Source organism: Salmo salar, chromosome ssa27, assembly GCF_905237065.1.
Source record: "Salmo salar chromosome ssa27, Ssal_v3.1, whole genome shotgun sequence".
NCBI lineage: Eukaryota > Metazoa > Chordata > Actinopteri > Salmoniformes > Salmonidae > Salmo > Salmo salar.
In genome coordinates this window covers 24944902-24972891 of record NC_059468.1, presented here as the reverse complement: position 1 = coordinate 24972891, position 27990 = coordinate 24944902, and the positions used below count along the sequence as shown (strand labels likewise).

At 48.8% G+C, this 27990-nt stretch overlaps 1 protein-coding gene across 3 annotated transcripts; it reads right to left on the bottom strand.

The window, feature by feature from the left end:
* Positions 1-102: 102 nt before the first annotated feature.
* Positions 103-13105, bottom strand: LOC106588805 (chondroitin sulfate proteoglycan 5). Of its 3 annotated transcripts, none has more exons than XM_014178245.2 (5): positions 12657-13105; positions 10186-10945; positions 8941-9129; positions 4262-4421; positions 103-1152 (listed from the first exon to the last, which is right to left on the bottom strand). In XM_014178245.2, the coding sequence occupies exons 1-5, from the start codon at positions 12727-12729 to the stop codon at positions 958-960; spliced, it is 1377 nt and encodes a 458-aa protein (XP_014033720.2). In that variant the 5' UTR covers positions 12730-13105; the 3' UTR covers positions 103-957. The 3 variants fall into 3 exon arrangements, with proteins under 3 accessions (XP_014033720.2, XP_014033721.1, XP_014033722.1); XM_014178246.2 differs by having other exon boundaries at positions 4346-4421; XM_014178247.2 differs by lacking the exon at positions 103-1152 and adding an exon at positions 3332-4002 and having other exon boundaries at positions 4346-4421.
* Between the last annotated feature and the right edge of the window lie 14885 nt (positions 13106-27990).

Below are 27990 nucleotides of genomic sequence, written 5' to 3'. Positions count from 1 at the left end.
CATGCACAATAAGCCATGGAAAGCTGAGAGAGAGAGAGAAAGGTAGAGAACAATAAAGGTAGAGGGATAGGGCCATTCCAGGAACACACAGGGACCAGCTAATTTAAAGTTACAAAGTTTTATTTCAACAACTCTGGTTCCGATGCTATAATGATGTGTTCTCCCCCCAAAAATACCAACCCCTGAATTTTATCAAAGGGTCATAACCCACATCAATAGAAACCATACATATATCAATGTTAGCAAGCCAGGAAACACAGTAACTTTACATGAGACCTATACATATTCACTGGATCATATCAAACATCAAAGTATCTCAACTGTTTTTCTTGTCATTTCTAGTTAATCTTGTTTATAATGATTTTCCATAAAGAACTGTTTTAGTAGAAAACAGCAATGCATGCAGACAAAAAGAAGGGTAAAGATCTGAAATGGCACCCTATTCCCTACATAGTGCACTACTTTTGACCAGAGCTCTAGCCAAAAGTGGTGCACAATAAAGGGAATAGGGTGTTATTTTTTACACAGACTTAAGGCGAACAGTGGGAGAAGGGAGGACAGCAGTAAAGGGTCAGAGTTCTAAGGTCAGAGAGGAGAGCAGGACATTGTGGGAGAGGAGAGTTTGTCCAGCCAGAGACAGTTCAGGATTGCTACAGTGATGCAGCTCGGTGTAGCAAGGAAGGGGTAGCATCGCCCCCGTGTGGTCAGTAGTGGTGCAACATGTTGTTATGTAAGGGATATAGTATAGTACAGTACAGTATAGTATAAGACAGTACAGTATACTGTAGTATAGTTGTGTTTTCATCCTTTTAGCACCTAGTGGAGTCAAGGGGCTCAACAGTCCCTCTCCAGGAACCCAGCTATAGTATAGTATAGAATAATATAGTATAGTATATTTATGCAGTATTATAGTGCCCCTTATGTGCATGGTGGTATTGCATTAATCATAATAATGATTTAGTATATGTTGTTGGAGGGGGAGGAGTTTGCCTCCTCCCTATTCACCTCCTGGTCTGCGTTAGGGGTGTGATCAGAGGAGTGGGCAGGGCGGTTGTTAATATGTTTCGGCGAATGAGAGTTGGCGATGTTCAGAGACTCCTCCCCTTGAGTGAATTGAGACTTTACAGGGTCCTCCATTTTCTGAGGGTCATCCTGTGGAACAACACACACATACAAACCCACGTTACACACACACACACACTCGTTAGACACACATGCATACGTTACATCCAGTGGATGCTGCTCATAATAATGGCTGGAAGGATGCGAATGGAATGGCATCAAACACATGGAAACCATGGAAACCATGTGTTTGATGTATTTGATACCATTCCACTTATTCCGTTCCAGACATTACCACAAGCCTGTCCTCCTCAATTAAGGTGCCACCAATCTCCTGTGCTACATACACTAATGTCATACACACACATATTGACACATACGTTACATACACATACATTGATTGTCTGATCGCAGACAAATGAAGGTCGTGAGGACAGTACAGTAACTGGGTCAGCTAGCAGAGACCAGCCATTCTTTATGAGTTAGAAAGTGTGTGTGTGAGTGTGTGCATGCATGAGTGTATGTGCCTGTGTGTCAGGGGAGTTCATTTGGGTTCGCTCTAAATTCAAATTTAATTCAATAAACCTACAACCTATGTGTTGGGTGCCCCCCTTTCTGCCAAAGCCACATTTACTCTGTTTAAATCAATGTTGGTTTGTTAAATGGAGCTGGAGGTGGGGAGGCTGCTGTGTGGAAGCAAAGGAACCAACGGGACTAACCCTAATGCTGCTAGTCGGCAACAAGGATAAGGAGGAAAAGCCTAGAAGACCAAATGTCTGCCCTACCCCTATCCACAGGGGGAGAGGAAGAAGCACTGTAGCCCATAATGTCTGCCCTACCCCTATCCACAGGGGGAGAGGAAGAAGCACTGTAGCCCATAATGTCTGCCCTACCCCTATCCACAGGGGAGAGGAAGAAGCACTGTAGCCCATAATGTCTGCCCTACCCCTATCCACAGGGGGAGAGGAAGAAGCACTGTAGCCCATAATGTCTGCCCTACCCCTATCCACAGGGGGAGAGGAAGAAGCACTGTAGCCCATAATGTCTGCCCTACCCCTATCCACAGGGGGAGAGGAAGAAGCACTGTAGCCCATAATGTCTGCCCTACCCCTATCCACAGGGGGAGAGGAAGAAGCACTGTAGCCCATAATGTCTGCCCTACCCCTATCCACAGGGGGAGAGGAAGAAGCACTGTAGCCCATAATGTCTGCCCTACCCCTATCCACAGGGGGAGAGGAAGAAGCACTGTAGCCCATAATGTCTGCCCTACCCCTATCCACAGAGGGAGAGGAAGAAGCACTGTAGCCCATAATGTCTGCCCTACCCCTATCCACAGGGGGAGAGGAAGAAGCACTGTAGCCCATAATGTCTGCCCTACCCCTATCCACAGAGGGAGAGGAAGAAGCACTGTAGCCCATAATGTCTGCCCTACCCCTATCCACAGGGGGAGAGGAAGAAGCACTGTAGCCCATAATGTCTGCCCTACCCCTATCCACAGGGGGAGAGGAAGAAGCACTGTAGCCCATAATGTCTGCCCTACCCCTATCCACAGGGGGAGAGGAAGAAGCACTGTAGCCCATAATGTCTGCCCTACCCCTATCCACAGGGGGAGAGGAAGAAGCACTGTAGCCCATAATGTCTGCCCTACCCCTATCCACAGGGGGAGAGGAAGAAGCACTGTAGCCCATAATGTCTGCCCTACCCCTATCCACAGGGGGAGAGGAAGAAGCACTGTAGCCCATAATGTCTGCCCTACCCCTATCCACAGGGGGAGAGGAAGAAGCACTGTAGCCCATAATGTCTGCCCTACCCCTATCCACAGGGGGAGAGGAAGAAGCACTGTAGCCCATAATGTCTGCCCTACCCCTATCCACAGGGGAGAGGAAGAAGCACTGTAGCCCATAATGTCTGCCCTACCCCTATCCACAGGGGGAGAGGAAGAAGCACTGTAGCCCATAATGTCTGCCCTACCCCTATCCACAGAGGGAGAGGAAGAAGCACTGTAGCCCATAATGTCTGCCCTACCCCTATCCACAGGGGGAGAGGAAGAAGCACTGTAGCCCATAATGTCTGCCCTACCCCTATCCACAGGGGGAGAGGAAGAAGCACTGTAGCCCATAATGTCTGCCCTACCCCTATCCACAGGGGGAGAGGAAGAAGCACTGTAGCCCATAATGTCTGCCCTACCCCTATCCACAGGGGGAGAGGAAGAAGCACTGTAGCCCATAATGTCTGCCCTACCCCTATCCACAGGGGAGAGGAAGAAGCACTGTAGCCCATAATGTCTGCCCTACCCCTATCCACAGGGGGAGAGGAAGAAGCACTGTAGCCCATAATGTCTGCCCTACCCCTATCCACAGAGGGAGAGGAAGAAGCACTGTAGCCCATAATGTCTGCCCTACCCCTATCCACAGGGGGAGAGGAAGAAGCACTGTAGCCCATAATGTCTGCCCTACCCCTATCCACAGGGGGAGAGGAAGAAGCACTGTAGCCCATAATGTCTGCCCTACCCCTATCCACAGGGGGAGAGGAAGAAGCACTGTAGCCCATAATGTCTGCCCTACCCCTATCCACAGAGGGAGAGGAAGAAGCACTGTAGCCCATAATGTCTGCCCTACCCCTATCCACAGGGGGAGAGGAAGAAGCACTGTAGCCCATAATGTCTGCCCTACCCCTATCCACAGGGGGAGAGGAAGAAGCACTGTAGCCCATAATGTCTGCCCTACCCCTAGTAACCACAGAGGAGAGGAAGAAGCACTGTGGCCAGTAATGGTTGCCAAGCTGAACTGGAGGTTAGCAGGGTTATGTACAGTGTGCAGTTTCCTGCTTGGTAAGGTTAAAGCCTATCCAGCTGGGGAAACTGGCCACTGTTGTGCTTCTGCTTACCTGACAGTAAGGGTGTCTAGATTTATACTCCCAGATGTAGCTGCTTTTCGCTCTCTGCAGGTGGAAACCACATCTTAAAGGAGAACAGTGTGTGTGTGTGTGTGTGTGTGTGTGTGTGTGTGTGTGTGTGTGTGTGTGTGTGTGTGTGTGTGTGTGTGTGTGTGTGTGTGTGTGTGTGTCTAACAGACACATTCTATAGACAGACAGACTAATGGACTGAGACAGACTGACACACAACTAGCCAGGGTTAGGGCTTAAGGTTAGGGTCAGTCAAAGGTTAGAGGTCAGGGGTTATAGGTCAGGAGTTAGTTACCTGACAGATAATGTTGTCATAGTAAGCCAGATTGTGAGCGTGGGGTTGAGGGGGGGGCCGGGGGGAGTCACACAGCTTCCTTACGTTGGCATGGGAACCATCTTGCGCCGTGGAAACAGAGAAGCCATCTGTCTGCATCTCTCTGTGTGGACGGTATAGACTGGAGCGAGGGAAGGAGGAGAGGACAGAGGGATGGGACAGAGGTGTGGGACAGAGGGTGGGACAGAGGGATGGGACAGAGGTGTGGGACAGAGGGTGGGACAGAGGGATGGGACAGAGGTGTGGACAGAGGGATGGGACAGAGGTGTGGGACAGAGGGTGGGACAGAGGGATGGGACAGAGGTGTGGACAGAGGGATGGGACAGAGGTGTGGGACAGAGGTGTGGACAGAGGGATGGGACAGAGGTGTGGACAGAGGGATGGGACAGAGGTGTGGACAGAGGGATGGGACAGAGGGATGGGACAGAGGGATGGGACAGAGGGATGGGACAGAGGTGTGGACAGAGGTGTGGACAGAGGGATGGGACAGAGGGATGGGACAGAGGGATGGGACAGAGGTGTGGACAGAGGGATGGGACAGAGGTGTGGGACAGAGGTGTGGACAGAGGTGTGGACAGAGGGATGGGACAGAGGGATGGGACAGAGGTGTGGACAGAGGTGTGGACAGAGGGATGGGACAGAGGGATGGGACAGAGGTGTGGGACAGAGGGATGGGACAGAGGGATGGGACAGAGGTGTGGGACAGAGGTGTGGGACAGAGGGATGGGACAGAGGGGTGGGACAGAGGTGTGGGACAGAGGTGTGGACAGAGGGATGGGACAGAGGTGTGGACAGAGGGATGGGACAGAGGTGTGGGACAGAGGTGTGGACAGAGGGATGGGACAGAGGTGTGGACAGAGGGATGGGACAGAGGTGTGGGACAGAGGTGTGGGACAGAGGTGTGGGACAGAGGGATGGGACAGAGGGGTGGGACAGAGGTGTGGGACAGAGGTGTGGACAGAGGGATGGGACAGAGGTGTGGACAGAGGGATGGGACAGAGGTGTGGACAGAGGGATGGGACAGAGGGATGGGACAGAGGTGTGGGACAGAGGGGTGGGACAGAGGTGTGGGACAGAGGTGTGGACAGAGGGATGGGACAGAGGTGTGGGACAGAGGGTGGGACAGAGGTGTGGACAGAGGTGTGGGACAGAGGTGTGGGACAGAGGTGTGGGACAGAGGTGTGGGACAGAGGGTGGGACAGAGGTGTGGACAGAGGTGTGGACAGAGGGATGGGACAGAGGTGTGGGACAGAGGGTGGGACAGAGGTGTGGACAGAGGGATGGGACAGAGGTGTGGGACAGAGGGTGGGACAGAGGTGTGGACAGAGGTGTGGACAGAGGGATGGGACAGAGGTGTGGACAGAGGTGTGGACAGAGGGATGGGACAGAGGGATGGGACAGAGGGATGGGACAGAGGTGTGGACAGAGGGATGGGACAGAGGGATGGGACAGAGGTGTGGACAGAGGGATGGGACAGAGGTGTGGACAGAGGTGTGGACAGAGGTGTGGACAGAGGGATGGGACAGAGGGTGGGACAGAGGTGTGGGACAGAGGTGTGGACAGAGGGATGGGACAGAGGGATGGGACAGAGGTGTGGACAGAGGGATGGGACAGAGGGATGGGACAGAGGTGTGGACAGAGGTGTGGACAGAGGGATGGGACAGAGGTGTGGGACAGAGGGATGGGACAGAGGGATGGGACAGAGGGATGGGACAGAGGGGTGGGACAGAGGTGTGGGACAGAGGTGTGGACAGAGGTGTGGACAGAGGGATGGGACAGAGGTGTGGGACAGAGGTGTGGACAGAGGTGTGGACAGAGGGATGGGACAGAGGGATGGGACAGAGGGATGGGACAGAGGGATGGACAGAGGTGTGGGACAGAGGTGTGGACAGAGGGATGGGACAGAGGTGTGGACAGAGGGATGGGACAGAGGTGTGGACAGAGGGATGGGACAGAGGAGAGGACAGAGGGATGGGACAGATGGATGGGACAGAGGTGTGGACAGAGGGATGGGACAGAGGTGTGGACAGAGGGATGGGACAGAGGTGTGGACAGAGGTGTGGACAGAGGGATGGGACAGAGGTGTGGACAGAGGTGTGGGACAGAGGGATGGGACAGAGGTGTGAAACAGAGGGATGGGACAGAGGTGTGGGACAGAGGTGTGGGACAGAGGTGTGGGACAGAGGTGTGGGACAGAGGGATGGGACAGAGGTGTGGGACAGAGGTGTGGACAGAGGGATGGGACAGAGGGTGTGGACAGAGGGATGGGACAGAGGTGTGGGACAGAGGTGTGGACAGAGGGATGGGACAGAGGTGTGGGACAGAGGGATGGGACAGAGGTGTGGGACAGAGGTGTGGACAGAGGGATGGGACAGAGGAGAGGACAGAGGGATGGGACAGAGGTGTGGACAGAGGGATGGGACAGAGGGATGGGACAGAGGTGTGGACAGAGGGATGGGACAGAGGGATGGGACAGAGGGATGGGACAGAGGTGTGGGACAGAGGTGTGGACAGAGGGATGGGACAGAGGGATGGGACAGAGGGGTGGGACAGAGGTGTGGGACAGAGGTGTGGACAGAGGGATGGGACAGAGGGATGGGACAGAGGGGTGGGACAGAGGGATGGGACAGAGGGGTGGGACAGAGGTGTGGGACAGAGGTGTGGACAGAGGGATGGGACAGAGGTGTGGACAGAGGTGTGGACAGAGGGATGGGACAGAGGGATGGGACAGAGGGGTGGGACAGAGGTGTGGGACAGAGGTGTGGACAGAGGGATGGGACAGAGGTGTGGACAGAGGTGTGGACAGAGGGATGGGACAGAGGGATGGGACAGAGGTGTGGGACAGAGGTGTGGGACAGAGGTGTGGACAGAGGGATGGGACAGAGGGATGGGACAGAGGGTGGGACAGAGGTGTGGGACAGAGGGATGGGACAGAGGGATGGGACAGAGGGGTGGGACAGAGGTGTGGGACAGAGGTGTGGACAGAGGGATGGGACAGAGGGATGGGACAGAGGTGTGGGACAGAGGTGTGGGACAGAGGTGTGGACAGAGGGATGGGACAGAGGGATGGGACAGAGGGGTGGGACAGAGGGGTGGGACAGAGGGGTGGGACAGAGGTGTGGGACAGAGGTGTGGACAGAGGGATGGGACAGAGGTGTGGACAGAGGTGTGGACAGAGGGATGGGACAGAGGGTGGGACAGAGGGGTGGGACAGAGGTGTGGGACAGAGGTGTGGACAGAGGGATGGGACAGAGGTGTGGACAGAGGGATGGGACAGAGGGATGGGACAGAGGGATGGGACAGAGGGGTGGGACAGAGGTGTGGACAGAGGTGGGATGGGACAGAGGGATGGGACAGAGGATGGGACAGAGGGATGGGACAGAGGGATGGGACAGAGGGATGGGACAGAGGTGTGGACAGAGGGATGGGACAGAGGTGTGGACAGAGGGATGGGACAGAGGGATGGGACAGAGGTGTGGGACAGAGGTGTGGACAGAGGTGGGACAGAGGGATGGGACAGAGGTGTGGACAGAGGTGTGGACAGAGGGATGGGACAGAGGGATGGGACAGAGGGATGGGACAGAGGTGTGGGACAGAGGTGTGGACAGAGGGATGGGACAGAGGGGTGGGACAGAGGTGTGGGACAGAGGGATGGGACAGAGGGATGGGACAGAGGGATGGGACAGAGGGATGGGACAGAGGGATGGGACAGAGGGATGGGACAGAGGTGTGGGACAGAGGTGTGGACAGAGGGATGGGACAGAGGTGTGGACAGAGGTGTGGGACAGAGGGATGGGACAGAGGGGATGGGACAGAGGTGTGGACAGAGGGATGGGACAGAGGGATGTGGACAGAGGGATGGGACAGAGGTATGGGACAGAGGTGTGGACAGAGGGATGGGACAGAGGGATGGGACAGAGGGATGGGACAGAGGTGTGGACAGAGGGATGGGACAGAGGTGTGGGACAGAGGGATGGGACAGAGGTGTGGACAGAGGGATGGGACAGAGGTGTGGACAGAGGGATGGGACAGAGGGATGGGACAGAGGTGAGAGGTGTGGGAGAGAGTTGTGGGAGAGAGGTGTGGGAGAGAGGTGTGGGAGAGAGGTGTTGGGGAAAGAGGGTTAGGGGAAGAGATGGATTTTCATTGATGTGACAAACATGTCATGTACAAGCCTTTTATACTGTCAAATATGAATTGTTTAATAAATAAGGCCTTTCTCTCTCTCTGAATGTAATGGTTAAACCCTCGGACTGAACAACATGTTATCTCAGAGACACACACACACTGTCAGGCTGGTCTACTTTTAGCTGATGAACAGTTATTACTGCTGCATCAATGTTTGGCCTTCCTCGCTAGTTATCACCATAACTCTCTGTATCTCTCTTGCCCTCTCTTTCTCTGTATCTCTCTTGCCCTCTCTTTCTCTGTATCTCTATCTCGCAGATACATATTTTTTCACTTTAGTTTATTTAGTATTTTCTTAACTCTATTTCTTGAACTGCATTGTTGGTTAAGGGCTTGTAAGAAAGCATTTCACGGTGATGTCTACACCTGTTGTATTCAGCGCATCTGACAAATACAATTTGATTTGATTCTTTCTGTCTCTCTCTTTCTCTCTCTCTTAGACACACACTGACCTGCGTTTGCGGAGCCGCCTGTTCTCAATCCTCAGGCGGTGGAGTCGTTTGGCGAAGAAGACGATGATGATGATGAGTAGGATGAGGGTCGTAGAGGCCACACCCACTACCACACACAGCACCTGGAAGTCTGTCACCACCCAATCACAACGAGAGCCCTTGTTCCACATATAGTCCTGGACATTACATCTAGAATAGACAGACAGGCAGTAGAATTCAGGAAGTATTTGTATCTCTAAAACAAACTGCCGCGCTATCTGAAAGCAAAGCAATGTACAGTTATGAGTTGATGTACTGCTACTAGTACTGTAGAAAAACAGAAACGTTGAATGCTTAAAGCACATCAGGAGACCACTATTGAGGTTTGGGATATGTTTTATTTGATTTAGATTTTTGCAGTGCTCACCTACTGTGAGGCTGTTTTTTAGCTGTGTTTTTAGAGTGCACATGAGACGGTAGAGTTTGCAAAACAAATATCCAAATAATCAGGAAATAATTCTGCCAGGTAAGCATAGGCTACTCTGTAGTTAACATTTAATTGAGAATGTTTTTGGGAAAGCCATTCCATCAACCCCTAGCTTTTTCATTAGCATCATCGCTAACAGCTACACAAAGTGGTAAAGGGATTCTCGTTGCCGCTTCAGAAAGTTGCAGGAAATACGAATCACTGATGCATTCTGTTCATGTCTTACTATAAACTTCGGCAAATTAATACATTTTCAATACATTTCGTTGATTCCCTACTAAGTTCAATACATTTTTGAATATTGCTGAATTCTGTTTTAATGTCTGGATTCCGTGATTCAGTCCTTGTTCTCTGCATCTCAGATTTTATAGGGCCCTACATGTGTCTGTACTGGGTTAGATCAGAAGTCTGTCCAGTAATTAAGAGAGAATCAGCCCAGACTAGTCCTATAATAAGATCAACTGGATCAGAGAGGGTGTGTGTGTGTGTTTCTGTGTTTGATGTGTGGAAGGGGAGGTTCAGGTTGGGTAAGGACATATGGACCCCCCCCCACCTTGTCCTTCCCATACACTCCTAATCCGTCAAGGACCCTGCTGAGAAGGCTTGTGGCCCTGCATGTTTGTATATGTTTGTCAGTGGGGTGTCTATCTGTCCTCTATTCTGGTTTTGTTAGAAAGACACCAGCTGTATTTTGTTCTGTAGTGGAGAAACCACTAAGCGTTCCCCCACCCACATTATTGTACATCTATTTCTTTCCACTGATGATTGTGCAAAATTACCTGCAGAATGCTCCTATTCCCGTAGCGATGGTACAAACTCCTCTGTTGTAGCAGAAGTCAGGCTGTGCGTCACACTGAGACACACACTCACCCCTGACCTCGGACCTCACAAAGCCCAGACCACACCCATCTGACCCCTGAGGAGGGGAAGGAGGAGGGGGGGATTGAGACTGAGAGGGGGGCTGAGACTGAGAGGGTGGCTGGGGGTCATCATTGTCAGGGGTAACATTGGGGACAGGGGAGCCAGTGAGCGATGGGTTTTCATCCTCCATGTCTGCCGGAGGGGTCAGGGTCGGATCAGGGTCAAGGGTTGTATCTATGGTGGAGAGTTCGTCGTCGGGGGACAAGTAGTCGTAGAAATCTGACAGAGTCCAGGCTGTGGGGTCTCCCGCCCGCTGTTGCAGGGGCTGAACTACAGCCGTCAGCCAATCAGAATCAGACGAGAGGTCAGGGGTCAAGGGGCGGTCGGGGTTATGGAACTCCACCTTGATGATATCATCTGAGTGTTCCTGAGATTCCCCGCCAATTAGCTCTTCTCTGATTGGCTGATCGTCCTGTTCAGTGAAGTCCAAGTGGGAGTGTCTTCTGTGAGAGGGTTTGCGTTTGATGGCGCTGAGAGGAAGTCCAGCCGCTATTCCTAACCCTAAGCCAATCAGCTCTGCTGAGTCATCACTGATAAGCACCGCCCTTTCTACAGCGGAGAAAGATGATTGGCTGTGCTGGACTTCCGTCCTGCTGACGGTGGTCAATGAGAGTTCTCCTGTCAGGTCAATCAGAAACAACAAATAGATCAGGACACACCCACACATACACAGGAGACAGACAACACCATTGCAATGGATTTTATTCACTTCGCAGCCATGAACATTCAAAATCCAGAGTAGCGGGATACGAAGCTGATGTGCTCAATTAAAATTGATCGAAAATTGCTCTCTCTCTCCCTCCCTCCCTCCTTCTATACTGTGAAGCAGAAGCTGTGTGTCAGTGTGGATTAGGAGCAGTGATGTTCTAACATGCTCTACTGACCACAGATGAAATTAGATTAGGATTACAGCTATAGGTTAAACACTGACCATGTAGAAATACTCACAGCAATCTACTGACGGATACCACAGGAGAGGAGAGGAGTGGAAAGGAGAGGAGAGGAGAGGAGCAGAAAGGAGAGGAGAGGAGCAGAAAGGAGAGGAGAGGAGCAGAAAGGAGAGGAGAGGAGAGGAGAGGAGCAGAAAGGAGAGGAGAGGAGCAGAAAGGAGAGGAGAGGAAAGGAGAGGAGCGGAAAGGAGAGGAGAGGAGCAGAAAGGAGAGGAGAGGAGCAGAAAGGAGAGGAGAGGAGCAGAAAGGAGAGGAGAGGGAAAGGAGAGGAGAGGAGCAGAAAGGAGAGGAGAGGAGCAGAAAGGAGAGGAGAGGAGCGGAAAGGAGAGGAGAGGAAAGGAGAGGAGCCGAGAGGAGAAATATATGGACATGCCACTACACATACAGTTTGTTACCATAGTAACAGATCTGTAGCCATAGAAACAGGGCTCTGACTACGGTAACCAGGTTGGCTTGGCTGTGATTGGTCAGAGCTCCGTCCCAGCAACCTCTCCTGGCAGGAGAGCACAGGATCATGGGTAGCTATACCGGTTGGCCACTAAAAAAAAAACACACACACACACACACACACACACACACACACACACACACACACACACACAATATGAGTGTGTGTGCTTGTGTTGACGGTGATACATTGTGACAGAATGTTGCTCTCTGGGGCCACAGGGCAGATGGACCTCACAGGGTGGGTCCACACACATTCCAATACGCAGTACACACACACACACACACACACACACACACACACACACACACACACACACACACACACACACACACACACACACACACACACACACACACACACACACACACACACACACACACATAGAGGTCATGCAATTAAAATTCCTTATCTCTTCTACACTAATGTTTGATGAACTCCAACTGTGTTTGTATTTGTGATTGTGCACACACGTGCACATGCAATCAAGTGTGTGCACGTGCAATCAAGTGTGTGCGGGTGCGCACGCTTGTGTCAGTGTGTGTGTGTGTGTGTTTATGATCTGGGACAGCAGTTGCCCGTTGGCAAAACAACATCAGTGATCAATAAAGAAGCTATCAGCTGATCGATTACACTCTGTGATGACCAATGAAGAAGCTATCAGAGCCAGAGTTCATTACTAGCAGTAATAGACAGAAAAAACACTCATTCCATACTATATTCCAAAGTCAGCGACACATTCAGACAAAATAATGACATGCTGAAGATAATGGATTTTATAGTCTCTCTCTCTCTCTCTCGCTGTTGAGCCCACATTTCCAGACGTTTGAGGTGCAAAAGTGAACAGACACACACATAAACACACACACACACACACACACACACACACACACACACACACACACACACACACACACAGCAGTGTTCTTACCGTGAGCAGACAGAGAGAGGAGGAGAGACAGCATTAACGACCAACTCCACGACCAGCTCTCCCAGCGCGCCATACCACCGTCCTCCGACAAACACACACACACACCCCGCTACACACACTGGTACACACACCAGACCCAGTTACTCAGCAGCACAGACTCCTTCAGACGCGGAGTGTGTGAGTGAGTGTCTGTCTGTGTCTGTCTGTGTGTGTCTGTCTGTGTGTGTCTGTCTGTGTGTGTGTGTATGAGTGAGTGTGTGTGTAGCAATGGTAATCCAAGCATAAATCCTCTCCGTGTTCAGATCTGTTGCCGGTGAGACATGGCTGCTCTGTCTGTGGTCTGGGGTTGTTCTGCTCCACTGTCTGTGATTTAGTCTGTTCCTCCCTCTGCTGGTTTAGTCTGTTCCTCCCTCTGTGATTTAGTCTGTTCCTCCCTCTGCTGGTTTAGTCTGTTCCTCCCTCTGCTGGTTTAGTCTGTTCCTCCCTCTGCTGGTTTAGTCTGTTCCTCCCTCTGCTGGTTTAGTCTGTTCCTCCCTCTGCTGGTTTAGTCTGTTCCTCCCTCTGTGATTTAGTCTGTTCCTCCCTCTGCTGGTTTAGTCTGTTCCTCCCTCTGCTGGTTTAGTCTGTTCCTCCCTCTGTGATTTAGTCTGTTCCTCCCTCTGCTGGTTTAGTCTGTTCCTCCCTCTGTGATTTAGTCTGTTCCTCCCTCTGTGGTTTAGTCTGTTCCTCCCTCTGCTGATTTAGTCTGTTCCTCCCTCTGCTGATTTAGTCTGTTCCTCCCTCTGCTGGTTTAGTCTGTTCCTCCCTCTGTGATTTAGTCTGTTCCTCCCTCTGTGGTTTAGTCTGTTCCTCCCTTTGCTGGTTTAGTCTGTTCCTCCCTCTGCTGATTTAGTCTGTTCCTCCCTCTGCTGATTTAGTCTGTTCCTCCCTCTGTGATTTAGTCTGTTCCTCCCTCTGTGGTTTAGTCTGTTCCTCCCTCTGCTGATTTAGTCTGTTCCTCCCTCTGCTGGTTTAGTCTGTTCCTCCCTCTGTGATTTAGTCTGTTCCTCCCTCTGTGATTTAGTCTGTTCCTCCCTCTGTGGTTTAGTCTGTTCCTCCCTCTGCTGGTTTAGTCTGTTCCTCCCTCTGTGATTTAGTCTGTTCCTCCCTCTGTGATTTAGTCTGTTCCTCCCTCTGCTGGTTTAGTCTGTTCCTCCCTCTGTGGTTTAGTCTGTTCCTCCCTCTGCTGGTTTAGTCTGTTCCTCCCTCTGCTGGTTTAGTCTGTTCCTCCCTCTGCTGGTTTAGTCTGTTCCTCCCTCTGCTGGTTTAGTCTGTTCCTCCCTCTGTGATTTAGTCTGTTCCTCCCTCTGTGATTTAGTCTGTTCCTCCCTCTGCTGGTTTAGTCTGTTCCTCCCTCTGCTGGTTTAGTCTGTTCCTCCCTCTGCTGGTTTAGTCTGTTCCTCCCTCTGTGATTTAGTCTGTTCCTCCCTCTGCTGGTTTAGTCTGTTCCTCCCTCTGTGATTTAGTCTGTTCCTCCCTCTGCTGGTTTAGTCTGTTCCTCCCTCTGCTGGTTTAGTCTGTTCCTCCCTCTGTGGTTTAGTCTGTTCCTCCCTCTGTGATTTAGTCTGTTCCTCCCTCTGCTGGTTTAGTCTGTTCCTCCCTCTGCTGATTTAGTCTGTTCCTCCCTCTGCTGGTTTAGTCTGTTCCTCCCTCTGCTGGTTTAGTCTGTTCCTCCCTCTGTCGGTTTAGTCTGTTCCTCCCTCTGTGATTTAGTCTGTTCCTCCCTCTGCTGGTTTAGTCTGTTCCTCCCTCTGCTGGTTTAGTCTGTTCCTCCCTCTGCTGGTTTAGTCTGTTCCTCCCTCTGCTGATTTAGTCTGTTCCTCCCTCTGCTGGTTTAGTCTGTTCCTCCCTCTGCTGGTTTAGTCTGTTCCTCTGTCTGTCGGTTTAGTCTGTTCCTCCCTCTGTGATTTAGTCTGTTCCTCCCTCTGCTGGTTTAGTCTGTTCCTCCCTCTGCTGATTTAGTCTGTTCCTCCCTCTGCTGGTTTAGTCTGTTCCTCCCTCTGCTGGTTTAGTCTGTTCCTCCCTCTGCTGGTTTAGTCTGTTCCTCCCTCTGTGATTTAGTCTGTTCCTCCCTCTGCTGGTTTAGTCTGTTCCTCCCTCTGCTGGTTTAGTCTGTTCCTCCCTCTGCTGGTTTAGTCTGTTCCTCCCTCTGCTGATTTAGTCTGTTCCTCCCTCTGTGATTTAGTCTGTTCCTCCCTCTGCTGGTTTAGTCTGTTCCTCCCTCTGTGATTTAGTCTGTTCCTCCCTCTGCTGGTTTAGTCTGTTCCTCCCTCTGCTGGTTTAGTCTGTTCCTCTGTCTGTCGGTTTAGTCTGTTCCTCCCTCTGCTGATTTAGTCTGTTCCTCCCTCTGTGATTTAGTCTGTTCCTCCCTCTGCTGGTTTAGTCTGTTCCTCTGTCTGTCGGTTTAGTCTGTTCCTCCCTCTGCTGATTTAGTCTGTTCCTCCCTCTGTGATTTAGTCTGTTCCTCCCTCTGTGGTTTAGTCTGTTCCTCCCTCTGCTGATTTAGTCTGTTCCTCCCTCTGTGATTTAGTCTGTTCCTCCCTCTGCTGGTTTAGTCTGTTCCTCCCTCTGTGATTTAGTCTGTTCCTCCCTCTGTGATTTAGTCTGTTCCTCCCTCTGTGGTTTAGTCTGTTCCTCCCTCTGCTGGTTTAGTCTGTTCCTCCCTCTGTGGTTTAGTCTGTTCCTCCCTCTGCTGGTTTAGTCTGTTCCTCCCTCTGCTGGTTTAGTCTGTTCCTCCCTCTGCTGGTTTAGTCTGTTCCTCCCTCTGCTGGTTTAGTCTGTTCCTCCCTCTGTGATTTAGTCTGTTCCTCCCTCTGTGATTTAGTCTGTTCCTCCCTCTGCTGGTTTAGTCTGTTCCTCCCTCTGCTGGTTTAGTCTGTTCCTCCCTCTGCTGGTTTAGTCTGTTCCTCCCTCTGTGATTTAGTCTGTTCCTCCCTCTGCTGGTTTAGTCTGTTCCTCCCTCTGTGATTTAGTCTGTTCCTCCCTCTGCTGGTTTAGTCTGTTCCTCCCTCTGCTGGTTTAGTCTGTTCCTCCCTCTGTGGTTTAGTCTGTTCCTCCCTCTGTGATTTAGTCTGTTCCTCCCTCTGCTGGTTTAGTCTGTTCCTCCCTCTGTGATTTAGTCTGTTCCTCCCTCTGCTGGTTTAGTCTGTTCCTCCCTCTGCTGGTTTAGTCTGTTCCTCCGTCTGTCGGTTTAGTCTGTTCCTCCCTCTGTGATTTAGTCTGTTCCTCCCTCTGCTGGTTTAGTCTGTTCCTCCCTCTGCTGGTTTAGTCTGTTCCTCCCTCTGCTGGTTTAGTCTGTTCCTCCCTCTGCTGGTTTAGTCTGTTCCTCCCTCTGCTGGTTTAGTCTGTTCCTCCCTCTGTGGTTTAGTCTGTTCCTCCCTCTGCTGGTTTAGTCTGTTCCTCCCTCTGCTGGTTTAGTCTGTTCCTCCCTCTGCTGGTTTAGTCTGTTCCTCCCTCTGCTGGTTTAGTCTGTTCCTCCGTCTGTCGGTTTAGTCTGTTCCTCCCTCTGTGATTTAGTCTGTTCCTCCCTCTGCTGGTTTAGTCTGTTCCTCCCTCTGCTGGTTTAGTCTGTTCCTCCCTCTGCTGGTTTAGTCTGTTCCTCCCTCTGCTGGTTTAGTCTGTTCCTCCCTCTGCTGGTTTAGTCTGTTCCTCCCTCTGCTGATTTAGTCTGTTCCTCCCTCTGCTGGTTTAGTCTGTTCCTCCCTCTGTGATTTAGTCTGTTCCTCCCTCTGCTGGTTTAGTCTGTTCCTCCCTCTGCTGATTTAGTCTGTTCCTCCCTCTGCTGGTTTAGTCTGTTCCTCCCTCTGCTGGTTTAGTCTGTTCCTCCCTCTGCTGGTTTAGTCTGTTCCTCCCTCTGTGATTTAGTCTGTTCCTCCCTCTGTGATTTAGTCTGTTCCTCCCTCTGCTGGTTTAGTCTGTTCCTCCCTCTGCTGGTTTAGTCTGTTCCTCCCTCTGTGATTTAGTCTGTTCCTCCCTCTGTGATTTAGTCTGTTCCTCCCTCTGCTGGTTTAGTCTGTTCCTCCCTCTGTGGTTTAGTCTGTTCCTCCCTCTGCTGGTTTAGTCTGTTCCTCCCTCTGCTGGTTTAGTCTGTTCCTCTGTCTGTCGGTTTAGTCTGTTCCTCCCTCTGCTGATTTAGTCTGTTCCTCCCTCTGCTGGTTTAGTCTGTTCCTCCCTCTGTGGTTTAGTCTGTTCCTCTGTCTGTCGGTTTAGTCTGTTCCTCCCTCTGCTGATTTAGTCTGTTCCTCCCTCTGTGGTTTAGTCTGTTCCTCCCTCTGCTGGTTTAGTCTGTTCCTCCCTCTGCTGGTTTAGTCTGTTCCTCCCTCTGTGATTTAGTCTGTTCCTCCCTCTGTGGTTTAGTCTGTTCCTCTGTCTGTCGGTTTAGTCTGTTCCTCCCTCTGCTGGTTTAGTCTGTTCCTCTGTCTGCTGGTTTAGTCTGTTCCTCCCTCTGTGATTTAGTCTGTTCCTCCCTCTGTGGTTTAGTCTGTTCCTCTGTCTGTCGGTTTAGTCTGTTCCTCCCTCTGCTGATTTAGTCTGTTCCTCCCTCTGTGATTTAGTCTGTTCCTCCCTCTGTGGTTTAGTCTGTTCCTCCCTCTGCTGGTTTAGTCTGTTCCTCCCTCTGCTGGTTTAGTCTGTTCCTCTGTCTGTCGGTTTAGTCTGTTCCTCCCTCTGTGGTTTAGTCTGTTCCTCCCTCTGCTGGTTTAGTCTGTTCCTCTGTCTGTCGGTTTAGTCTGTTCCTCCCTCTGCGATTTAGTCTGTTCCTCCCTCTGCTGGTTTAGTCTGTTCCTCCCTCTGCTGATTTAGTCTGTTCCTCCCTCTGCTGGTTTAGTCTGTTCCTCCCTCTGTGGTTTAGTCTGTTCCTCTGTCTGCTGGTTTAGTCTGTTCCTCCCTCTGCTGGTTTAGTCTGTTCCTCCCTCTGCTGGTTTAGTCTGTTCCTCCCTCTGCTGATTTAGTCTGTTCCTCCCTCTGTGATTTAGTCTGTTCCTCCCTCTGTGGTTTAGTCTGTTCCTCTGTCTGTCGGTTTAGTCTGTTCCTCCCTCTGTGGTTTAGTCTGTTCCTCTGTCTGCTGGTTTAGTCTGTTCCTCCCTCTGTGATTTAGTCTGTTCCTCCCTCTGTGGTTTAGTCTGTTCCTCTGTCTGTCGGTTTAGTCTGTTCCTCCCTCTGCTGATTTAGTCTGTTCCTCCCTCTGTGATTTAGTCTGTTCCTCCCTCTGTGGTTTAGTCTGTTCCTCCCTCTGCTGGTTTAGTCTGTTCCTCCCTCTGTGATTTAGTCTGTTCCTCCCTCTGTGATTTAGTCTGTTCCTCCCTCTGTGATTTAGTCTGTTCCTCCCTCTGTCTGTTGGTTTAGTCTGTTCCTCCCTCTGCTGGTTTAGTCTGTTCCTCCCTCTGTGATTTAGTCTGTTCCTCCCTCTGCTGATTTAGTCTGTTCCTCCCTCTGTGATTTAGTCTGTTCCTCCCTCTGTCTGCTGGTTTAGTCTGTTCCTCCCTCTGCTGGTTTAGTCTGTTCCTCCCTCTGTGATTTAGTCTGTTCCTCCCTCTGTGATTTAGTCTGTTCCTCCCTCTGTGATTTAGTCTGTTCCTCCCTCTGTCTGCTGGTTTAGTCTGTTCCTCTGTCTGCTGGTTTAGTCTGTTCCTCTGTCTGTTTCTCTGGGTTTCCTTCTGTTAGCGGCTCCCATCACCCTGAATAGAAGAGAGGTCCTCCACTTGCTAAGCACACACCCACATGACATAGACACACACATAGAGAGACAGTGCTGATTGTAATCCCCCGGTTTGAGACAGCAGACACTCTGCAACTAAGATACTGTGTGTGTGTGTGTGTGTGTGTGAAGCTCTCTCTCACCACTCCCCATTTTCTCCATCTTTTTCTTCTCCCCATTTTCTCTGTAATCTCACGGTGGTGAAGGGGGTTGAATTGGGGGGACTCTAATCCTCTTAGAGATTTTGGAGGTCTGGGTTCCTTCCCCTCTAACCTCACCATCCCTTCCTTCCTCCCTTACCTTTTACCTTCCCCTCTCCTTCCTTCCCATCCAAATCTCTCTCCTTCCTTCCTTCCTTCCTTCCTTCCTTCCTTCCTTCCTTCCTTCCTTCCTTCCTTCCTTCCTCCATCCCGTCCTCCATCCCGTCCCTCACCACACCAATGTGTCAGAGGAAACATCGTACACCTGGCGACCGTGCATAGTGCCCAGCTCGCTAGTGTGACAAGAACATCTCTACAGGCCAAAGCCAGGCCAATTGTGCGCTGCCCCATGGGTCTCCCATTCACGGCCAGCTGTGACGGAGCCTCGAACCAGGATCAATAGTGGCACAGCTAGCACTGCAGTGCCTTAGACCACTGCGCCACTCAGGAGGCCCTGATATGATTATTTTCATATACCAAAAATATAAAACACTTGGGTTGTATAGCCCAACATGTTGAGAAGCTAAGTTACAGACTTCGATACAAGAGCCACATCAACAGGAAAACATATGGTTTAATAAAATAAATCTATAGGCACTACAAACTGAAGTCATAGTAAGTAGATATGATTTGTTAAGGTCTGCAAACGAATTAATGTTGAATCTGATTGCAATATGTTGATGCTTGTATCGGTAAGAAATTAAGAATACAAAACAGGATTCATCCCGTAGACCAGAGTGGTGATCCCTGAGATATACCATGTCTTAGTATTTCCTTCAAACAGAAAGAGGTTGTTCCTTTACATCTAGCCAGTGGCCATTTTAGCATGTAAATCTTGGTGGTGCGAAACAAAAAGAATGCCAATACGCAACATAACATTCATTTTACTATAACGATGACAAACGGTGCCCACAAACTGTTAGGGCCTACATAAAGCTCTAGTCTTCCCTGTGGCTCAGTTGGTAGAGCATGGTGTGTGCAACGCCAGGGTTGTGGGTTTGAGTCCCGCGGGGGGCCAGTACAAAAAAAAAAAATGTATGAAATGTATGCATTCACTACTGTAAGTTGCTCTGGATAAGAAAAAATGACTAAAATGTTAAAAAATAAAGCAGTCCCAAAATCTTACCACACACCTGGCTATCAGCGGAGCCTTGTCTGGCAGCGAAACAGTTCATTTAGCCTCATTTACTGCCTTTTAAAAAAGCACAGCTGATATGGCTGACTTGCTTAAACAAATGTGGTTTCTAATGACAATTGAGATGTACAAACTGTGGCATAAGGGGACGGCAAGCGGATAAGAGGCAATCCATAATTTTGATTAAGACATTAATGAGCGAGCTAGGGCGGACGTAGTCAAAATAACTATTGGCTTAGCACTTTTGAAATGTACGGTGACAGAATTCAGAACATCAAATCAAACCAAATGTTATTAGTCACATGTGCCGAATACAACAGTGAAATGCTTACTTACGAGCCCCTAACCAACAATGCAGTTTAAAAAAAAATACGGATAAGAATAAGAGATAAAAGTAACAAGTAATTAAAGAGCAGCAGGAAAATAACAATAGCGAGACTATATACAGGGGGGTACCGATACAGAGTCAATGTGCAAGGAAACCTGTTAGTTGAGGTAGTATGTACATGTAGGTAGAGTTATTAAAGTGAATATGCATAGATCACAACAGAGAGTAGCAGCGGTGTAAAAGAGGAGAGTAGCAGTGGTGTAAAGAGGGGGAGAGGATGTACAATGCAAATAGTCTGGGTAGACATTTTACTAAATATTCAGGAGTCTTATGGCTTGGTGGAAGAAGCTGTTTACAGGCCTCTTGGACCTAGACTTGGCGCTCCGGTACCGCTTGACGTGCAGAAGCAGAGAGAACAGTCTATGACTAGGGTGGCTGGAGTCCTTTACAATTTTTAGGGCCTTCCTCTGACACTGCCTGGTATAGAGGTCCTGGATGGCAGGAAGCTTGGCCCCAGTGATGTACTGGGCCATTCGCACTACCCTCTGTAGTGCCTTGCGGTCCTTAGGCCGAGCAATTGCCATACCAGGCAGTGATGCAACCAGTCAGGATGCTCTCGATGGTGCAGCTGTAGAACCTTTTGAGGATCTGAGGACCCATGCCAAATCTTTTCAGTCTCCTGAGGGGGAATATGTTTTGTCGTGCCCTCTTCACGACTGTAATGGTGTGCTTGGACCATGTTAGTTTGTTGGTGATGTGGACACCAAGGAACTTGAAGCTCTCAACCTGCCCCACTGCAGCCCGGTCGATGAGAATGGGGTGTGCTCGGTCCTCTTTTTCCAGTAGTCCACAATCATCTCCTTTGTCTTGATCACGTTGAGGGAGAGGTTGTTGTCCTGGCACCACACGGCCAGGTCTCTGACCTCCTTTCAAAGCACTTCATGGCCACAGACGTGAGTGCCTGGGGTTCTGATAAGGGAATTATATAATAAAGGTAAATGAATAAAGAATCCAACCCTGTCACGTAACCAATTAGTAATTAGTAGTTATGTAGCATGTATAATGAATAATTAAAGTACTAATCGAAAGGCCCATAAGGTCTAGTAGAGGCCCGGGACAAAATGAAATGTGTGTATGTGTGTGTTTTAGTGGGCCTAAGATAACAACAAGTAGACTGTGATTGACCCGACAGCTGAGGAACTTCGAGTAACTTAGAGAAGAAAGGGAGTGACCCTCAAGGTTTCTCTAATCTCGGGGGAAAGGAACAGACAGCACTAGGTAGTGATTAACAGTGATGGGAACTCCAGGGAGGGATACAACTCACCTACTGTTTGTGTGGCGGTATGTGCGTAAGTGGAGAGTTAGCTTAAAATGAATGTCTTTGTTATTTGGACCTCAGAACGTTCTCTGAATAAACTGTACAGACCTTTTGCAGAAAGCTGAGTCCTTGCCTAATTATTCTTAACAGAGTGTCTTACAAACCTTGGGGATTAGTCAAGGCTTATTGATTGTTAATTATTATCATTGGGATAGAAAATTCCACTGACAGGTTCATAGTCATTTAGGCAGGTTACCTTAGTGTTCTTGGGCACAGGGAATATGGTGGTCTGCTTAAAACATGTGAAGTATTATGGACTTGGACAGGGAGAGGTTGAAAATATCAGTGAAGACACTTGCAAGTTGGTCAGCGCATGCTCGCAGTACACATCCTGGTAATCCGTCTGGCCCTGTGGCCTTGTGAATGTTGACCTGTTTAAAAGTCTTACTCACATCGGCTGCGGAGAGCGTGATCACACAGTCTCCCGGAACAGCTGGTGCTCTCTTGCATGTTTTAGTGTTATTTGCCTCGAAGTGAGCATAGAAGTAGTTTAGCTCGTCTGGTAGGCTCATGTCACTGGGCAGCTCTCGGCTGTGCTTCCCTTTGTAGTCTGTAATAGTTTGCAAGCCCTGCTACATCCGACGAGTGTCAGAGCCGGTGTAGTACGATTCGATCTTAGTCCTGTATTGACACTTTTTTAAAATGTATTTATTTTTATTTCACCTTTATTTAACCAGGTTGGCCAGTTGAGAACAAGTTCTCATTTACAACTGTAACCTGGCCAAGATAAAGCAAAGCAGTGCGGCAAAAACAACAACACAGGGTTACACATGGGATAAACAAACGTACAGTCAATACCACAATAGAAAATCTGTATACAGAGGGTGCAAATGAAGTAAGGAGGTAAGGCAATAAATAGGCCAAAGTGGCGAAATAATTACAAGTTAGCAATTAGCACTGGAGCGATAGATGTGCAGATGAGGATGTGCAAGTAGAAATACTGGTGTGCAAAAGAGAAAAAGTAATAATAATAATAATAATAATATGGGGATGAGGTAGGTAGTTGGTTGGATGGGCTATTTACAAATGGGCTGTGTACAGCTGCAGCGATCAGTAAGCTGCTCTGACAGCCGATGCTTGAAGTTAGTGAGGGAGATATAAGTCTCCAACTTCAGTGATTTTTGCAATTCGTTCCAGTCATTGGCAGCAGTGAACTGGAAGGAAAGGCGGCCAAAGGGGGTGTTGGCTTTGGGGATGACCAGTGAAATATACCTGCTGGAGCGCCTGCTACGAGTGGGTGTTGCTATGGTGACCAGTGAGCTGAGATAAGGCAGAGCTTTAACTAGCAAAGACTTATAGATTACCTGGAGCCAGTGTGTTTGGCGATGAATATGTAGCGAGGACCAGCCAACGAAAGCATACAGGTCGCAGTGGTGGGTAGTATATGGGGCTTTGGTGACAAAACGGATGGCACTGTGATAGACTGCATCCAATTTGCTGAGTAGAGTATTGGAGGCTAATTTGTAAATGACATCACCGAAGTCAAGGATCGGTAGGATAGTCAGTTTTACGAGGGTATGTTTGGCAGCATGAGTGAAGGAGGCTTTGTTGTGAAATAGGAAGCCAATTCTAGATTTAATTTTGGATTGGAGATGCTTATAACATGAGTCTGGAAGGAGAGTTTACAGTCTAGCCAGACACCCAGGTATTTATAGTTGTCCACATATTCTAAGTCAGAACCGTCCAGAGTAGTGATGCTAGGCGGGCGGGTGCGGGCAGCGATTGGTTGAAGAGCATGCATTTAGTTTTACTAGCGTTTAAGAGCAGTTGGAGACCACGGAAGGAGTGTTGTATGGCATTAAAGCTTGTTTGGATGTTTATTAACACAGTGTCCAAAGAAGGGCCAGATTTATACAGAATGGTGTCGTCTGCGTAGAGCTGGATCAAAGAATCGCCCGCAGCAAGAGCGACATCATTGATATATACAGAGAAAAGAGTCGGCCCGAGAATTGAACCCTGCGGCACCCCCATAGAGACTGCCAGAGGTCCGGACAGCAGTCCCTCCGATTTGACACACTTCGCCTGTTTGATGGTTCGTTGGAGGACATAGCGGGATTTCTTATAAGCTACCGCGTTAGAGTCCCGCTCCTTGAAAGCTGCAGCTCTAGCCTTTAGCTCAGTGCAGATGCTCCTGTAATCCATGGCTTCTGGTTGGGGTATGTACGTATGGTCACTGTGGGGACGACATCATCAATGGACTTATTGATGAAGCCAATGACTGATGTGGTGTACTCCTCAATGCCATCGGAGGAATCTGTGCTATCAAAATAGTCCTGTAGCTGAGCATCTGCTTCATCTGACCACTTTTTTATTGATCTAGTCACTGGTGCTTCCTGTTACATTTTTGCTTGTAAGCAGGAATCAAGAGGATAGAATTATGGTCATATTTGCCAAATGGAGGGCGAGGGAGAGCTTTATATGCGTCTCTGTGTGTGGTGTATAGGTGGTCCAGAGTTCTTTTTCCTCTGGTTGCACATTTAACATCATGAGATACTCTACCCCAGGCGAGCAATAGCTCGAGACTTCCTTGGATATCGTGCACCAGCTATTATTTACAAAAATACATAGTCAGCCGCCCCTTGTCTTACCAGACACCGCTGTTCTATCCTGCCGGGTACATCGTATAACCAGCCAGCTGTATGTTGATATTGTCGTCATTCAGCCACGACTCCGTGAAGCATAAGATGTGGTGAGTAATCGCAGTCCTCATGTCTAGAAGTTATTTTCGGTCATAAGAGACCATTACTAACAGTATGTACAAAATAAGCAAAAAAAGAAGTTACAAACAATGCAAATAAACAAACAAGAAACACAATCAGCTGGGGGCACGTAAAATGTCTGCCTTCTTCTCCGGTGTCATCTTACTGTGAACATGGGTCGTTCTTACAGTGTTCTCCCTGTACACCAAGTCAGAACCTTAGGATAAATAAAGGGGCATATAATCAGACAATGAAAGCTCTTACAATATTCGATGATTACATTTCTCTAAAAAAGGTTATAGGCTACATGTGCACCACCAAGTCAGAGCAGTAGGCATAATGAAGAGGGGTAAATAGACCAAATTATTAGAGTGAGTCACATGGGCTACTAACATCTTACTACACGACATACACTTAGTATTACTTTCTTAGCTACAGTACACATATCTCCCTGGCATATTACATAATTTATGCAGCAGCATACAATACATTTTTGGACTCACCTTGTTGTGCTGTGCTCACTTGAACAGGAAGGTGACGCGGCAGTCTTTCGTGGGCAAATTTTGTCATCAAGTCTGTCATTCTCTGGATTTATGGTGCTTTCAAAACAACTAGGAACTCGGAAAAAAAACAAGGCCGAATCATGATGACGTCATTGATCTTCAGGACGTAGCTCTAGAAATAGGCTGGATTTACAATTCAGTGTTGGATGACTGTTCAAACCGTATTTTCCCAGTCGGAGCTTGTTTATTCCTGACTTCCCAGTTGTCTTGAACTCACTGAAGTCAAGTTTTCGCAGTTCCGAGTTAACAGTTGTTTTGAGCGTGGCACAAATCATTCTTCATTAACAGTATGGATAATGTTGAATGTTTATCATTTTAAACTTGGAAAAGAGCCTCTTAATCCCAGATTTGGGACCCCACAGCCACTTCACCGAATAGCAGGCTAGTGATTGCTTTGCAATCCTTGCAGTTAGCCACTGTCACCGATTCCTTCCAAACTACTCATTGTTGAATTTGCGATTTCCAACTTGTCGTGTAATGTTTATGTCCAATGGCCGATGAGCACCAATACATTATCTATAATTTCTCTTCATTATTTCTCTTCATATGACAAGGATTAAAAAGGATTTGCCAGTAGATTGTTGACTTGATTCATGATGACGACTGTGTCGTGTCTTTGGCTATGCCGGATTAAGTGATATGACATGCTATTCTATAAAATTCTTTCTCTGTAATTAATATTACCTGATTGAGCTAATCAAAGTTGGGGCACCACGAAAAAGTGTTTATAGAGCTGTTATCTTCCGAATAAACTCTTAAAGACCTAGTAATATTTTACATCAATAGCAGCCAATATTAATCGTCACCTTATTTCAGTCTCATCTGAAAGTTGTAAATTCTTGGTTATCTTCACGAACCCTGGCTAACAAGTTGAATCAGCAATACAAAATTTGATCATATTACTCCAGTGCTAGCCTCCCTACACTGGCTTCCTGTTAAGGCAAGGGCTGATTTCAAGGTTTTACTGCTAACCTACAAAGCATTACATGGGCTTGCTCCTACCTATCTTTCCGATTTGGTCCTGCCGTACATACCTACACGTACGCTACGGTCACATGACGCAGGCCTCCTAATTGTCCCTAGAATTTCTAAGCAAACGGCTGGAGGTAGGGCTTTCTCCTATAGAGCTCCATTTTTATGGAATGGTCTGACTACCCATGTGAGAGACGCAGACTCAGTCTCAACCTTTAAGTCTTTACTGAAGACTTATCTCTTCAGTAGGTCCTATGATTAAGTATAGTCTGGCCCAGGAGTGTGAAGGTGAACGGAAAGGCTGGAGCAACGAACCGCCCTTGCTGTCTCTGCCTTGCCGGTTCCTCTCTCTCCACTGGGATTCTCTGCCTCTAACCCTATTACAGGGGCTGAGTCACTGGCTTACTGGTGTTCTTCCATGCCGTCCATGGGAGGGGTGCGTCACTTGAGTGGGTTGAGTCACTGACGTGGTCTTCCTGTCTGGGTTGGCGCCCCCCCCCTTGGGTTGTGCCGTGGCGGAGATCTTTGTGGGCTATACTCGGCCTTGTCTTAGGACGGTAAGTTGGTGGTTGGAGACATCCCTCTAGTGGTGTGGGGGCTGTGCTTTGTCAAAGTGGGTGGGGTTATATCCTGCCTGTTTGGCCCTGTCCGGGGGTATCATCGGATGGGGCAACAGTGTCTTCTGATCCCTCCTGTCTCAGCCTCCAGTATTTATGCTGCAGTAGTTTATGTGTCGGGGGGCTAGGGTCAGTCTGTTACATCTGGAGTATTTCTCTTGTCTTATCCGGTGTCCTGTGTGAATTGAAATATGCTCTCTCTAATTCTCTCTTTCTCTCTTTCTTTCTTTCTCTTGGAGGACCTGAGCCCTAGGACCATGCCTCAGGACTACCTGGCATGATGACTCCTTGCTGTCCCCAGTCCACCTGGCCGTGCTGCTGCTCCAGTTTCAACTGTTCTGCCTGCGGCTATGGAACCCTGACCTGTTCACCGGACGTGCTTGTTGCACCCTCGACAACTACTATGATTATTATTATTTGACCATGCTGGTCATTTATGAACATTTTAACATCTTGACCATGTTCTGTTATAATATCCACCCGGCACAGCCAGAAGAGGACTGGCCACCCCTCATAGCCTGGTTCCTCTCTAGGTTTCTTCCTAGGTTTTTGGCCTTTCTAGGGAATTTTTCCTAGGGAGTTTTTCCTAGCCACCGTGCTTCTTTCACATGCATTGCTTGCTATTTGGGGTTTTAGGCTGGGTTTCTGTACAGCACTTTGAGATATCAGCTGATGTACGAAGGGCTATATAAATAAATTTGATTTGATTTGATTTAATTATTTATTTACTAAATAACTAACTAATCACACAGAATTACATATACACAGAATGCAAATTATGTCATACAGAAAACTTCCCTGGGGGACAGAACCTGTATGACGGCTGGTTACACAAAGATTGGGGGTTGGGCTTGAATGAAAGAGCGGGAAGACTGAGGAACAAAGGGAGAAGCTGTGCTATCGTAAATACAGTATCTTATGCATTCTAAATTACCGCCCATTTGGAAAAGGAAAACGCAATAAATATTTACTCTGAGCTGCGCTTTGGTAGGTTGGTCGTAGATGCTGGCCGTGTTGGCCAACAGAGATCTTCCTGTCCTCGGAAGAATGTCTCTGGTGGTAAATTGGATACGTTATAGTATCTTCGTTGTATGTTAGACTGGATACGTCGTCTGTCCTTTCCTAGCCCACGTTTACAGCTGCTGTTGCTAACTCAACGGCTAGGATGGCTCACTTCTTTAGTGAATAAGAGTTCAAAGTTCATACCATTCACAACCAAAGCTCACGCTGAGGTTGGCTTAGTTCTGTAGTTGACATGTTAGTCCTTTTTAACGTATGGACCGTCGTCCTATCGTCCTCGGAACAGAAGGTTACATTTTCGTCAAGGGCTTATATAGTGGAGGGAGAGAAGGCTGTGTTTCATAGTTTATAACCCATGTCTCTTCACAGGGCAGGCCACTGATTGAGCAGGGCTCTAACCTTATGAAAAACCAATTCTCTCATTTGGAAGCTAAAATTACATTTAATCTTTTCACAAATAGATTCATATTCAAACATTTAAATAGCACAACAATTCCATGTGAATCTGATAACTAGAATGTGTAGACTTTCCCAGATACAGTTTATGTCGTCCTGTCATCAGTCATAATGTCTCAGATGACAACCGAACTGAAATCATATTCATTAAGTACCAACGCATATTTTCAACTGGTTCTATTACCGAAATATGGTTCCTTTCCCCCCACTTGTTTGATGTTCCCAGACTCTC

Excerpts from the sequence above, each read along its gene's own strand:
- LOC106588805 (XM_014178245.2), bottom strand. The coding sequence starts at position 12,729 with ATGGCGCGCTGGGAGAGCTGGTCGTGGAGTTGGTCGTTAATGCTGTCT. Across the intron at positions 10,946-12,656 it reads CCTCTCTCTGTCTGCTCACG|GAGAACTCTCATTGACCACC; the intron begins GTAAGAACACTG and ends TTGACCTGACAG. Across the intron at positions 1,153-4,261 it reads ATGACAACATTATCTGTCAG|GATGACCCTCAGAAAATGGA; the intron begins GTAACTAACTCC and ends GTTGTTCCACAG.